We start from the raw sequence: 15,757 nt of genomic DNA on the forward strand, positions 1-15,757 counted from the left end.
AAAAAAGGTCGGGCCAGGTGGCAGGCACCTGTAGTCCCAGCTACTCAGGAGGCTGAGGCAGGAGAATGGCATGAACCCGGGAGGCGGAGCTTGCAGTGAGCTGAGATCGTGCCACGGCACTCCAGCCTGGGAGACAGAGTAAGACTCTGTCTCAAAAAAAAAAAAAAAAAAAAAAAACTGTAGCTAGAAAAGCTTGACATGGTAGAATTCACAGTCTATTTAAGATATGTTTTTAGCCAAAAATCCAGCCTGTATAAGCAGTAAATGCTTGATTTTTTGAAAATAAAGAATAAGAAAATATGCAAAAAATGGAAGCAAAACTGGCATGAAATTAAAGAAATTCAACCTTTCCTTAAAACAGGTGGAGGGCAGTGGAAGAGTGGAAAATTAATACAAAACGCTCTTCCATTCTGCTACAGAGCCTAAGAATACTGAGCACTTCATAGGTAACTTGGTTGGATCATGGGAAGAGACGGTAGGAAGATTAACTGTGTTAATGATGACTGCTCACTTCAGATGTAAAGTGGTACATCAAGCAAAATTAAAAAGGGCTTTGACATACAGACTAATCTTCCAGGCCCTTAGGGCTTCTGGAACATATCTAGAAATAAAGCAGCTTAAAAAAAATTCTCAGGTATCAAAGAAAAACTCTGAACCTCCAAAGACCAAAGAAGATAACCGAGAACAGAAAATCGGAAGATGAAGGTATTGTCCTCTGACTAGCTGGTTCCTTATGTGGAAGAAAAGGCATTTTCTGCTGACTACTTTTGTCTACAAAAGGACGTCCAGGCTTTTCTCACAAAAGCTCAGAAACAATGGAGAACTGGGTAGAGACAAGGGTAAATATTCAAAAAAGGGGGAGGAGATCAGGAACAGATCAAAGGGGACCCAGGGACTCTGGGCAGCCCTCATTAAATGCAGAGAAGTTCATGAAAAAGATCATTTTTCTCTTCAAAAAGTGACCTCCTTGCCAGAGAGGGGATGGAAGTGAGGAAAAGGGAACACTGACCCTGCCTCAGTGGGTGTGTGCTCAGCCCTCATGCATAAGCGTTTGCATATGAGCAGGGGTGAGGGGGAGGAGGAGTCACTGGCACTGGGTGTCACTTCTGCACTGAGGTGAAGAATCAGACATGCCTCCCGGACTCCGGCCACAGGCAGAGGCAGCTGAGGTTGGTAAATGAAAAACCTGAAAAATGAGATCACTTGGACTCGGGAAGGGGAACATCACACACTGGAGCCTATCATGGGGAGGGGGGAGGGAGGAGGGATTGCATTGGGGAGTTATACATGATATAAATGATGAATTGATGAGGGCTGATGAGTTGATGGGTGCAGCACACCAACATGGCACAAATATACATATGTAACAAACCTGCACGTTATGCACATGTACCCTAGAACTTAAAGTATAATAAAAAAGAAAAAAGAAAAAAAAAAAAAAAAAAGAAAAAGCAACAAGATGAAAGGAGCCTGGGTCTCCCGAAACAAAGCAGTTTCCACTCTGATCATGCTGTAATAAAAGCCACTAGTCAGTTAAGACCCATCTACTTCGCAACCTTCTAATCAGCTCCTCATCCTTAGATACAAAGTCAAGCTAGGAATCACCAGGCTGTGGGGATGGAAACTTCCAATTTGAAAAATAGAAACTAACACAAATTGAAGGGGGACCAAGAGGTAACAAAGACAATGCAACAGGCAGAGAAATTTTCAAACTCAAGATTCTTTAAGTTGGAAATCTAACAGAAATGACAATAAAATGTAAAAATAAACTAAAGGAGAAAAACCCTGAGAAAATTAGACTTCAAGAAGTCCAATATCCAATCAATAACTTTCAAGAAAACAGGAAAAAAAAAAAAAATGGAGATAAGAAAGTCACTACGGAAATAATACTAAAAAAAGTTGTCCTCCAAAGTGAAGAATATAAATGCCCAGATAGAGCACACAAAGTATGCGATGAGAAGGATGAAATAATACCTGCCATATCGTGACCTTTTAGGGGACTACAGAGAGAAAGATGAACCCAAAAGCTGCCAGAGGAAAAAAACTAGCCACACACAAAAGGAACTAACGACAGAATAGCAACAGACTTTTGAAAGCTACACTCCATCTTAGAAGACAGTCGAACAAAGCCTTTAAAAGTCTGAGGAAAAATTAAAATCAACAACCAGGCAAACCAGTAATTAAGTATAAAAATAAAAAGGAAATATTCAAACATGCCAAACAAATGTATTTTAAAATTATCTCTGTGACTCTCTTGGAAATTACCCGAGGATATGATCCTCAAAAGGATGAAACAGACCTGAAAGAGACCAACTTGGGATCCAAAACACAATGAATCCAAAGCAAGACAGGAAAGGGGAATTCTCAGGATGATGGTGAACAAAACTCCCAGGGAATCGCTATACGGAAGCCCAGGGAAGGATAGGTCTAAGATGGAACCAGAGACAGAAGCTCCAGGAGGGAGGCCCCAGGGGATAGGAATGGAAGAAATGAAATAATGGATTTTATACATTTGACAAAGTATAAAATAAGTGTTTACAGTTCATTGTAGATCTGGAGAGGAATTAATCAGCATACAGAACACCAAGGAAAACAAAATATTAGCAATAATTAACCACAGGAAAAATTTTAAGTTACCAAATAATTATTTATACTACTTAATTCAGCAGTAAGCAATATTTTTAATCATAATAATGTTAACTGTGGACCATGGTTTTACATATTAGAATTGCTGAGGTTTCAAAGATCTGAAAGTGGCTTTCCCCAGACAAAGGGATCGATGGGGTTGGGAAGACAGATGGGGCAAGGGACCACTGATGTACTTGATTAGAAAAAGTTGAATAATGCCAAAAGATATGCATATATATACAAAGCAGTGAAAATTCAGTTTAAAAACATACTAATAAGTAACATACCCATTGTAGGACACATTAATAGAAAGAAAGTTGTTCAATTAACTTATTTGGAGATCTCTTGATATTTGCCAAAAAAATACTTATAAGGAACAAATCATAAAAATGTTCCAGATAACATTAAAACAGATGTTCGTAGTCACCACCAAAAGAAATAATACAGTATATTTTAACCTTGGCTTGAAAACCATTAAAGAAAAACCTTCCAAAAAAAAGAGAAACTTTCCATACTGAAATTACCAACTACAAACTACCAGACCATGCGAAGGTACGGAGTTACAGTCACCTTACCTGGAGGATGAGGAGTTTGGGAAATGTGTAATCACAAAAGCAGAGATTTAAGAATCCACCCCCCAACACGCAGTATGTTACCTTTCCCTCCAATGTGTAGTTAGTTCAATAAATGATTCTAAGTAAAATTAACTGAGGAAACTATTAGAATAATTATAAAATTACATGTATGACAGCCACAAACGGAGCAAAAGAGGATCCCGAAAAATGACAATACTAGAAAGAGTAAAATTCCACCTATCAAACCAAAACAATGCGTACAGAAATATCAGCTGAAGAACAGAAAAATCCTGGGACCTCAGAATCCTTCAGAAATGAACTATTACGGAACAGTAATATTCTGGAACATGTGAACAGAAAATAGAACAGAAAGTCTAGATCCTTCTTAGTGTCATGTATCTTTAAAACATTTTAAGTAAAACTTTTTATGAAATATAAATACCACTCACTTTGGAAATGGAATAAACACTTTTTTCTTCATTATGCAGAATCTTTAAACAAAAATTAACTAAAGCTGCAGACAATTTAATTGCTGTGGAAAGAACACTTAAAATGTATTCTCAAAGACAGTGGAGGACACATTTTGGAGGCACTGTTGGTACTCAAATCCCTACTCTGCCAATGACCTTGTCAAAGTTAATCTGTGACCTTGTCAAAGTTATTTAATATCCTTGTGTCTCAGTTTCCTCATCTATAAAGTGGTTTACCTATTTCATGGGGTAACCATATGGATTAAACGAGTTTCTGACTGCAAAGAGTTTAGATTAGAGCCTCGCACATAAGTGTTATACATGTACTGAATTTCTCCAACCAAAAACAGTCTTCAGGGAAAACTGGAATCTGCAGAGGGAAAGCTTCAGAATGAGTCCACTGGAAAAATACTTCCTAAATCGGTAAATGCTAGTAAAGCTTATGTGATAGATAATATATTTCTATTGTGCCTTTCATATATGGTAACCATAAGCTAAGTTTTTCTTTCAATATTTTATTTATGATCAATTCATGTATTCAACCAAAAAATATTTTGAAAGGCAAGCATTCCTCTGGGTCCTTTGCAAACACTACCTTATTCCATTCTCACACAGAAGACAGTCTGTTAAACTCATTCAGGTGTTCTCCCCTCTATTCAATCACTTCTTTAAAAATCTTCTATAATCTTCCATTTTAGTTAACCTAATAAAACACCGCACCTCCCTTTTACAACCCTAAAAGATATCTGTTACTTTATATTTTCTTTTACATCTAAAGGCAAACCAAAGAACTGGCAGTCACTCTGAGTTCTGCTCACATCATTTATTCAAACTATATAAAAACTCAACCTTAACAGATTCCACCCACAATTCAGAGCTTCTATATAGCTTTTTTTGGTCTTCTAGCCTTAACCATGACAGCCTAAGTTTGCCAGACATCTAAGGAAAGCGCCTAACATGGAAAGTGAAGAAGATGCTTAAAAAAACAAGCGAGGCCAGGCGCGGTGGCTCACGCCTGAATCCCGGCACGTTGGGAGGCTGAGGCGGGCAGATCACCAGGTCAAGAGATCAAGACAATCCTGGCCAACATGGTGAAAGCCCCTCTCAACTAAAAAGTACAAAAACTGGCTAGGCGTGGTGGCATATGCCTGTAGTCCCAGCTACTTGGGAGGCTGAGGCAAGAGAAAATTGCTTGAACCCAGAGGTGGAGGTTGCAGTGAGCCAAGATCATGCCATTGCACTCCTGCCTGGTAACAGAGTGAGACTCTGACTCAAAAAATAAAAAAAAACAAAAGGAAAAAAACAACAAAAAAACAAAAACAAAAGCACGCGCACGCACACACACACACACACACACACACACACACACACACACACACAAGCTAGAAGATGCCAAGGTTATTCTGGGAGGGTAAAAACATCATTAATACCCTCAGAGGGAAAATTTATTCAATCCATGAAACAAAAATAAAATATTATTTTTTAAAAAGGAATGTTTATAGAATAAACGAAACTTCTTGGAAATTAAAAGCATGATAATGAAAAATAGAAACTCAGCAGAAGGTAGGAAAAAATAAGGCTGATAAAAATGTTCTAGAATGTAGAACAAAGCCAAATAAATTAAAAATGCGTTGGGGGGAAGAAAATTAGAGGACTGGGAACTATGAACATCCAAACAATAAAAGTTCTGAATCAGAAAACAAACGGAATAAGTAAAGAAATAATTCAAGAAAATTCCCAGAAATCGAAAGACATGACTGAAACAACCCATCAAATGTCCAAGAGAACACATGAAAGCAGATCTACACTGAGACATAATGCTCTGAAATTTCAGAACCACAGAGACAAAGAAGATATTCTACAATCTTCCAGAGAGAGGAAGGGGAAGCATAGGTCACATACAAAGGTTTAGAAATCTGAGTAACTTAGGAACACCTGAATAGCACCATCTGAAGCAATCAACATTCTTTTTTTTTTTTCCTTCTTGAGACGGAGTCTCGCTCTGTCGTCCAGGCTGGAATGCAGTGGTGCGATCTCTGCTCAGTGCAAGCTCCGCCTCCCGGGTTCAAGCCATTCTCCTGCCTCAGCCTCCCAAGTAGCTGGGACTATAGGCGCCTGCCACCATGCTCCGCTAATTTTTTGTATTTTTTAGTAGAGATGGGGTTTCACCGTGTTAGCCAAGATGGTCTCAATTTCCTGACCTCGTGATCTGCCCACCTCAGCCTCCAAAAGTGCTGGGATTACAGGTGTGAGCCACCGCGCCCAGCCAGCAACCAACAATGTTTTCAAGTTTAGAGTTCGGTATTTGGCCAAACAGTGAAGCAAAAACAGAAGCAAATAAAGACATTTTCAAATATGCAAAGTTTCCTAAATGTTTACTTCCCAGCTATCTACTCTCAAGACCTACTTACTAGAAGATGAGGTCTACCAAAGTGAGAAAATAAACCAAGAAATAGGAACAAACAGGATAAGGGCACAGGAGATCCAACAGGGGAGAGTGGTCAAGGAAATCTCAATGGGATGCCAAGAGGACAGATGTACACAAACCATGGAAGGTGGCCGCCCAAAATCTCTACATTTTATTTGTGTGAGCCTGGACCAGATTCTCATCTGTATTTTATCTTGGCTCCACATGCTTTACTGCTGGCATCAGTTAAAGACACTTATGTCACTCACAGAAGTTGTTCTGCTTTGATATGCTCCATAGAGCCAGGGTAAACAGTGGTGAATTTAGAAAGAGGGAGCAGCTCTTCCCCTCATAATATTTCTGCTGGATATTCAGTACCTGGCCACTACATTTCTACCAGATGTCCCTACCGACTGAGTCCCACATTTATCCCAGGACTAGCTGATGACCTTGCCTACTGATATCCTGAGGAATCACGCTCCTGGTTGAAAATGTATATGGGATTTCTCAGGCCTGGCCATATGCAAGGCTTTGCCTGGCAGGCATCACAGGGAAAAGAAGCCCTTCACACACCAGGCTTGGTGCAGAGCCAGTGTACTGTATTATCTCAGGGGAGTTGCAGTCAACGACTCAGCCACTTCTGAGTGATAAACCTCTTCTTGTATTTGCCTTCCTAGCCCAGGCACCTTTATTTCCTGGTCCCATTCTGTGCTGAGGCCTGGTGGAGAACAGCTCCTTAAAGAGGCTACTCCCCACTCTGACTCAGAGTCTGCTCTCTTTGGCTCTGAGCCCTTCTCCTTTGTCCCACCACCTCAAGAATCATAAACTGCAGGAGCCTTTTGCTCCCTTTTGATGGGGGTGAGATATCCTGGTCCTCACATCTCACACCATTACAGTAAATGATTAAAGGCTTAACTCTCACTTTTGGCTTGACCGTTTAACCAGCCACTCCAATACCTGGCAGCTCAGCTCCCTCCCCTAGCTCAGCTGAACTCCTGACAGCCTCAGAAAGTTCCCTCAGGGAAGCTAAAGACCATGACTCAGAAACTCTCTTCTTCTGGGAACTTTCATCTAACAATGGCAATAGTGTCCTCTCCTTTAAGCAGCTAGGTTTGTGCCTGATACTCAGTTTTTCAAAACTAGATACACCATATTTAAGGATATGCATTTGAGTGGCACAATCATAAAGAAAAACAAGGAAAACATTGGTCCAAAAGTTAGGATGCCATTTCCTCTGAGGGTTGAGGGAAGGAGAGAGAATGCATTAAGAAGGAATGTTAAGAGTATGAAAGCTCTGATAATTTATTTATTTTTTTAATCTGTGTCATGGGTACATAAGTATTCATTTTACTAATCTTTAAAAATGTATATAAAGATTTTACACGATTCCATAATCATAACATTTTACACATAAAAAAGTATTTTTTTACTGGTTATGTATTTACTGGGTCATAGATAATACACTCATATGATAGCAATGCATAAAATAAAGTAAGAAATTTCACACAACTGTTTCTTATAAGATCCTCAATATAAACTGAAGGGATAATTTAAAAGTAAAGTTTCGGCCGGGCGCGGTGGCTCAAGCCTGCAATCCCAGCACTTTGGGAGGCCGAGGTGGGCGGATCACGAGGTCAGGAGATCGAGACCATCCTGGCTAACACGGTGAAACCCCGTCTCTACTAAAAAATACCAAAAACTAGCCGGGTGAGGTGGCGGGCGCCTGTAGTCCCAGCTGCTTGGGAGGCTGAGGCAGGAGAATGGCGTGAACCTGGGAGGCGGAGTTTGTTGTGAGCTGAGATCCGGCCACTGTACTCCAGCCTGGGCGACAGAGCGAGACTCCGTATCAAAAAAAAAAAAAAGGAAAGGTTCAATGAAAGTATTGCATGAGGTACCATAAATAAAAGTCCAAGTAGGCAGCAGTGACTGGGCAGCTATCAGTCAATAATGAGACACTCCGCAGGGGCACTGTTCTGTTTGCCCCAGAATGACTCATCAGCCACACTCACTGCCCACTGTTTTCTCCAGAAGACCTCCTCAGAGGGCGCTTGATCTAGAAAGGAATCAAAGGCTGAAGAGTCTAAAAACCTAATGGGGTATTTTTGGTGCAACCTCGCATAGGATACTGAATGGAAGAGAACTCAAAGATTCTAACATATGATCTAAAAATAAACTAAGTACTTTTATAATTCTACCATATTTTGCTTATCTTAGGCAAAAGAATTTTTGTCTATCCTTCAGCTCCAGTTTTAAAGAGAGTAGTAGGAACTCTGAAGACAGATGCAGCAGTAATCAGGGAAGAACGGTACAAAGAAAACGAAGCTCAAAAAGACAGCACCAGAGTCCTTTCTGGCCAGCCATAGCCCTGGTCTGTGAAAACCCTGGGTGGTTTCATGTATCATTTCACCATCCTAAGATTCAAAACAAATCAAGCAATCAAAGGCAGGGCTGCTAAGTAAGCAACTGCACAAGCAGAGTAGTGGGAGAGGCGAATGGGACTAGGGCCTCATTGCTGGGGAGAGGAGGAAGGGGTGGGAGACTAGATGGGGATAGCAAGGGGACCCAAGGAAAGTCCAATTAAAAAGTTTTGTTGGCTGGGAGCAGTGGCTCACGCCTGTAATCCCAGCATTTTGGGAGGCCAAGGTGGGTGGATCACCTGAGGTCAGGAGTTTGAGACCAGCCTGACCAAAATGGTAAAACCCCATCTCTACTAAAAAAAAAAAAAGGTACAAAAATTAGCTGGCTGTGATGGTGCGCCCCTGTAATCCCAGATACTCAGGAGGCTCAGACAAGAGAATTGCTTGAACCCGGGAGGCAGAAAGTGCAGTGGGCCGAGATCACACCATCGCACTCCAGCCTGGGCAACAGAGTAAGACTTCGTCTCAAAAAAAAAAAAAAAAAAAAAAAAAAAAGGAAAAGAAAATAAAGTTTTGTCTTAATTTTGTCATGTGAGAGAGAAGGTAAGGGATAAACGCATTCTGAGGTGGATGGGAAGGAACCAAGAAAGCAAGCCTGAAGGACAGCAACGGGCAAAGAAGAACTGGCAGCCAGTAGGAATAAATCTAACACCCACAAAGGAATAAGCCTTAAACAAAGGCACTTTTTTCAATGATTCTCTGATTCCACCAGGCCTCTGTATCCCAGTATTGTACTCCCTCTTTTATTTCAGCTAGTCGGAGTATTTTGGCACCCTTTTCCAAAGAGAAAGAAAAAAACTCCTCCTTAGAAACCCTGTTATTGTTTGCACTCATCCTTACATAGCAGTAAAATTTATAATAAACTTTATATACATATGCATTTTTCCAGAGAACTGTTAAACATATACACATATTTAACAGCTTAATATACTATCCAATCTATTCTTCCTCAACAATGCACCATAACTGAACTAACCCTGAACTCCAAAATATTACTAAAATCACACTAAACAGTAAAGAATAAAAGCTTTAGTATCACCTGCTTGATATGTGCCTTAGAGTCCAAAAACAAAAGTTTTTTCTATTTATAAATAAGAGAACCTTAAGCATACATAAATTTCCTCCAGAAGAAACTATGGGGAAAGTTCTAACTGCCCAACAACCAATGCTCCTTCTTACTGGCAGAACAGAGATTTCCACACACTGGGTCTTAAGAAACTGGCCTTTAGAAACTGTTAGTCTGTGGCTAAGAAATATCAGGGTATCTTATGAAATAAATAACAGTAAGTATAAATCAATACAGCTTCAAAAAATAATTAACAATGAGCATTTAAAAAAAAAAAAAACCTAAAATACTGAGAATTCCAGAAAAAGAATTATACCATGAGTAGGCTGTGTTTGCAAAACAGATCTCACTTCATCTCCTCAAGTTAGAGCTTGGCAGTCTGGCTCCATTCACCATTTGGCTGTTTTCTATTTTTCCTTCTTCCATTTCTGGTGAAACGGACTGGCTTACCTGGCTTCTAAAAACTTACATGTATATTATTTCAAAACAAATATACTTCTGAATTTAAAATGTCACAGTCAATCTGCCTGCAAATTTCTAATCTGCTAGACAAATCTCAACTTTTATTTCTCAGTATATAATACAATTTATTTTTTTAAACCTAAAAACAACTTTAGATATCCTCCTCTTTATTTTTAACCCATATTTTAAGAAGTCTGCAGCTTTATCCCTCCCATAAAATTACAAGGGTGACTAACCATCAAGAAAGAAAACATTAAGAACTAACTAGTAATCTGAAACCTCTAAATGTACTTCAGGTCAAAAAACATACAAAAATGCAATGAAAAACACTGATACAAAAGAAGTGTTAAGAGTCTCTATTCAAAATAATATACATCAGGATCAACTGTGGCAAGAACCTTCAGTTTAGGATGCCTTTGAATAGAGCTAAAGAGATGGTTCCGGGTTAAGAAAAAGTCCACAAACAAGGCCGGGCGCGGTGGCTCAAGCCTGTAATCCCAGCACTTTGGGAGGCCGAGACGGGCGGATCACGAGGTCAGGAGATCAAGACCATCCTGGCTAATACGGTGAAACCCTGTCTCTACTAAAAAAAAAAAAATACAAAAAACTAGCCGGCGAGGTGGCGGGCGCCTGTAGTCCCAGCTACTCGGGAGGCTGAGGCAGGAGAATGGCGTAAACCCGGGAGGTGGAGCTTGCAGTGAGCTGAGATCTGGCCACTGCACTCCAGCCTGGGTGACAGAGAAAGACTCCGTCTCAAAAAAAAAAAAAAAAAAAAAGTCCACAAACAGCAAAAGGAAATCTGGAAAAATAACAACATGTGCTGCTAGTGCAGACCACCATGGGGTCCAAGAGTTGGGTAACACAGAAGGGGCCAGCTAAAGCATAAAGCAGTCAAGTGGGTGGAGCTGAAACAAGTTACAGCCATTGACATTGGAAGAAGAACCAGAGACAGTCATCTAGAAAGACGTAAATGCTCTAAGGTAAAAGCTGCTCCCTCAAGCCACCATAAGCAGTAGTCTACAGACTTTTTTACACCAAAAGTACAGTAAGAAGACTTTACACAACTCAGCACACACACGTGTGTGTGTGCGCATGTGTGTGTGTGTGTATATATATATATATAGCAAATGGAAGTTTCTCTAAATAGTATCTATCCTTATTAGTGTGGTAGATGATATTATCTACTTTGTAGTATTTTTTTTTTCATCTAAAATGAAATGGGCTCAACCCACTGAATCAATTGTAAAACTCTCTAATAAGTGATGCCCTGCAATTTGACAAACACTGTGCTGAAGTAGTCACTGCTTGACTTTGAGGACTGGGGAGTCAAGTGTTCCAAGAGATCATACTTCAGCTTGAATCCTGTTTTCATACTGGTCAATTTTTGTATTTACTTCACTTGCTTTGGAATAGGTTTCAACCCAGTCAGTTACCAAGGCCTGTCATCATCCAGCACAACCACTGTTCCCATCTGAATCCTCCACAACACTCCCTGAAGAACATGCATCCCAGCAAAACTGATCTGCTTATTACCTGCTTTCCACACACTAGATTTTGGCCTTTGCCTCTCCCTGGTATGCTTTTATCCTCATGGTTTGTTTCCACCTATCCAAATACCTCTGATTCTACAAGGTCACACTGAAGTAGCCCCTCCATGCAGAACAAATTCCTTCTGCCTCTGGAGTTCTAAGCACTCTATCCTTCCTTCCTGTCTATCTTCCATTCACACACACCCTGCCGGACTCCCATGCTCTCAGAGCCCAAACAGTCTTAAGAAACTACTTGGTATGAACTGTATGTGTTGACTGAACAACTGACTATGCATCTCTTATGTAAACAGAAAACTGCCTACCAGGCACCACAGGGGTTAAAGACTGAGAAAGGTCAGGTCAGGGCCAAAACCACCAAAAACCCCTCAACCGAAACCAGAAACTTCTATTCTCTTCAGTAGATGTTGTGCCTTCTGCCTTTGAAAAAACAGTTATAACAAGCATTACAAGAAAATATGAATGCTTTAACAATTATTTATAAATTCCTCTTTCAATTAAAAAAGTAGCCAGGCATGGTGGCACGCACTTGTAGTTCCAGCTACTTGGGAGGCTGAGGCAGGAGGATTGCTTGAAGCCAGTGCTTTGAGGCTGTAGTACACTATGACCACATCTGTGAATAGTCACTGGACTCCAGCCTGGGCAACAATATAGCAAGACTACATTTTTTTTAAAAAAAAAAAAGGTAGCATAAGTGTAGATTAGCAGCTTAGCAAACATGCCATGTTTCATATTCTAACTTCTCTTATTTAAAATCTAATCCCCCAAATGTAATGAAGCTACCCATAGACAGATGGGCAGTACTTAGCAACATGAACAGACACCACCAAGTTTCTCTCCCTCTGGCTCATTAGGATGCAAGCCCACAGGCCCACTTTCCCTCAAGTCAGCCTCCTTTTCTCATTACCATAGTCTTTTGGTTTAACTTACTTCCCCGTGTCTTGTTTCAAAAACAAAATCTTTCACATCATCTTTTAATTATGCATTTTTATTTTTGTCTCCCTAATTAAACAAAATAATTTTCTTAGACCTAAGTCAGAAATATTAACATCAAAGTATCTTAAATCTACATGCAAATATATTTTACACTGATCTTCTAACAGCTTGCTCATTTGACAAATGCTTATCAAGTAACTGCTAGATACTCAAACGGTGGGCTAGAAACTCAACACATCTTTGAGGTACTAAACTGAAAATGCCACACTTCCAAAGGAAAGGAGATAATGGGTTAATAGCAAATTCAAACTCCTTATCCCGAATTGAAAATCACATACAATTCTCATAATTCTGTACTACAAAGAATCAATAAGCAGCAAGGAAGAAAATTCTAAAGATAATCTCAAGGTAAAATACTTCAAACATATACAGTATAATAAATTGGCAAAAAAATAAGAAGAAAAGTAAACATAAAAAGCCTTAAAAAAGTAGTCTTTTAGTTTTACGAATGCTGCTCAACTACAAAATAAATCAGGTCAGATATTAAACACTGTACAGAAGATACTTCTAAATATTACATAGAAGATACTTCTCTTTTAACATTAGTAAAGAGCTATTAATATCATTTGATAATGAGTGGTCTTTTCCCTTATATATTACGTAAACAATATATACTGGAAGGAGCTGAAACAATCTACAGCCACTGACATTGGAAGAAGAACGGAGTCAGCCATCTGGAAAGAGCCAAATGCTCTAAGGTAAAAGCTGCTCCCTCATGCTACCTTAAGCAGTAGTCTACAGACTTTTTTTTACACCAAAACTATAGTAAGAAGTTAAGACTTCACACATCTCAGTACACACACATATACACATACATACAGCAAATGGAATATATTGTTCCATAACAATATATTAGATATTCCATAACCATATATGGCATATATATTGTTTATGTCCAAATGCCTATGAATATTTAAAATTTAGGCACTCTGACTCATGCCTGTAATCTCAGTACTTTGGGAGGCTGAGATGGACAGATCACTGAAGCCCAGGAAGTTGAGACTAGTCTGGGCAACATAGTGCAACTCTGTCTCTACAAAAAATACAAAAAATTAGCGGAGTTTGGTGGCGTAGACCTACAGTCCCAACTACTCAGGAGGCTGAAGTGGGAGGATCGCTTAAACCCAGAAGACAGAGGTTGTAGTGAGCACAGATCACGCTACTGCACTCCAGCCTGGGTGACAGAGTGAGACCCTGTCTCAAAAAAAATAATAATTAAATTTATCAAGTATTCCCAACTCTATTTACACCTCTAAAACTATCTTCAGTGTGATGGGCCATGGCAGTGGTGAAATCATGCAAATAATGAATGATTTTATGATATGATATTTTAGGATATTTTCATAAAACTGAACTATAAATTAATCAATGATTAACTATTAAGTAATCAACTATTTTATTTTAGTATATCTTATAAACAGTAAAATATTATCTTACCTTAAATATGTGCTATATATGAAGAATGCCATCATTAGTCCATTTAAAATAAAAATTACAGCAACATAAAAGCAAGCAGGATCTCCCAAGCCTTTAAAAATAAACAAAACATATGTTCTAACCACATTAACCCAAATTACCTTATGTGTCTAGCAATTTATATTAAATTGTGTTCATTTTGAAAATGGTGGCCAGATATATTCAATAGTTGCCCTGGTTCCCACATGAAAACATAACACTACTGCAGAACATAGATGAGATCAGGGTAATTAGCAATGGTGATTTTAAAACAGGGCTGCAAATTCACAGATACGCCTCCTCGGGAGGTATGGGGTCTATAGCCCCCATTTTTGAGTTTCATTGTTCTTGTGACTCTTTCAATGGAGTACGGCAGAACAACACTATGTGACTTCCAAGGCTAGGTCAGAAGAGGCCATGCAGTGTCCAGCTTGGAGCCTTCAGCTGCTATAGGAAAAGCCTTACTACAACTCTGAGGTACTTGCTATCAAAAAGCCCAAGTCACCCAGAAAGGCCACAGGTAGGTGTCCCAGCTGACAGTTTCAGCTGAGCTCAGCCTCACAGTCCTCCACGCCCAGGAGTCAAAATGTGAGCAATGCAGCCTCTCAGTTAATTCCAGCCTTCCCAGATATTTGCGTCTTACTAGCAGAGGTCCCTGAAATCATGGAGATAAGCCAGCCCTGCTAAAGCCTGCCCAAATTCTGGACCTGCAGAATCCATATGCATAATAAAATGGGTGTTGTTTATACCACTAAGTTTACAGTGTAAGTTTATTATGCTGGATAAGTTTATTATGTTACAACAGATAACTGGACAATATCACAGAAAGAAACTTACCTTCACAGCTTTCAATAGGACTGAGTCCTTCTCCTCTGGTAACTGTCCAACATATCTTGGTTTGAATACCAATCAAGTCCATTATTTTGGTATAAATCCGGTACCAGCTGGCTAAAATTACCTATTTTTGAAAAATATGGAGGCATCTTAAGAAAATATACTAAACAATTTTCATTACTAGAATACTTTTGAGATATTCTGACAATTACCATGTTTTCCCTTTCTATACCATCCACTTGGCTTCCTTTAAATCTAGTAAAACGAGGCTCAGAATCTCCTAGGCAGATTCTTCACTGGTCAGTTTTCAATTGTTCATCCATGGGTAAGGACAAAATATGGGCCCCAAAAAAGCGCTAAATTTATGATTTTCAAAAACTATACAACTCTACTAAGAGACACAAAAGAGGATTTGCACAAGTAAAAGATACTGGGTCTACTGGAATAGACTGAATTATTTAAGACATGAACTCTCCCTCAAATTAATTCATAAACATAAAATAATTCTATTCAAAATTCCTAGTGTCTAAAATGTATCGAGAAAACTAAAGGGAATGTTTTAACAGATATTAAGTCTTACCACTTTCAATGATTAAAATAGTGTGATACTGGCACAAGAATGGCTAGACAGATCAATGTAACCATGGTACAGGTGGTGATACGCCACCCCAGATTCCCTCTTCTGGGGTGAGGCACTCATTCCAACAGCTGGCTGGAAGGCTGGTAAGTTAGAGCTGGAAGCTGCATCCCTCCCCGGGAACTGCCCGTGGCTGAAGAAAGTAAATTCACTCAAGGAGACAACCCCTACCCAAGGGCAATCTGCATCCAATGACTGACTAGTCAATAGGGAAAGATATCAAGGTCAGGGGCCCTTCTCTCAAGGTAGGACAACTCTGCAAG

General features: G+C 39.5%; 1 protein-coding gene across 1 annotated transcript in view; it reads right to left on the bottom strand.

The window, feature by feature from the left end:
• The window catches only part of LOC115894618 (probable C-mannosyltransferase DPY19L1), a 32,701-nt gene that overhangs the window by 10,787 nt on the left and 6,157 nt on the right, over window positions 1-15,757 (bottom strand). Inside the window, exons 3-4 of the mRNA XM_030922431.1 lie at window positions 14,861-14,981; window positions 14,006-14,096 (exon numbers count right to left, since the gene is read on the bottom strand). Of these exons, the coding sequence (XP_030778291.1) occupies window positions 14,006-14,096; window positions 14,861-14,981 (212 nt within the window). The remainder of the gene's footprint in view (window positions 1-14,005; window positions 14,097-14,860; window positions 14,982-15,757) is intronic.

This window comes from Rhinopithecus roxellana, chromosome 18 (assembly GCF_007565055.1).
Source record: "Rhinopithecus roxellana isolate Shanxi Qingling chromosome 18, ASM756505v1, whole genome shotgun sequence".
Taxonomy (NCBI): domain Eukaryota; kingdom Metazoa; phylum Chordata; class Mammalia; order Primates; family Cercopithecidae; genus Rhinopithecus; species Rhinopithecus roxellana.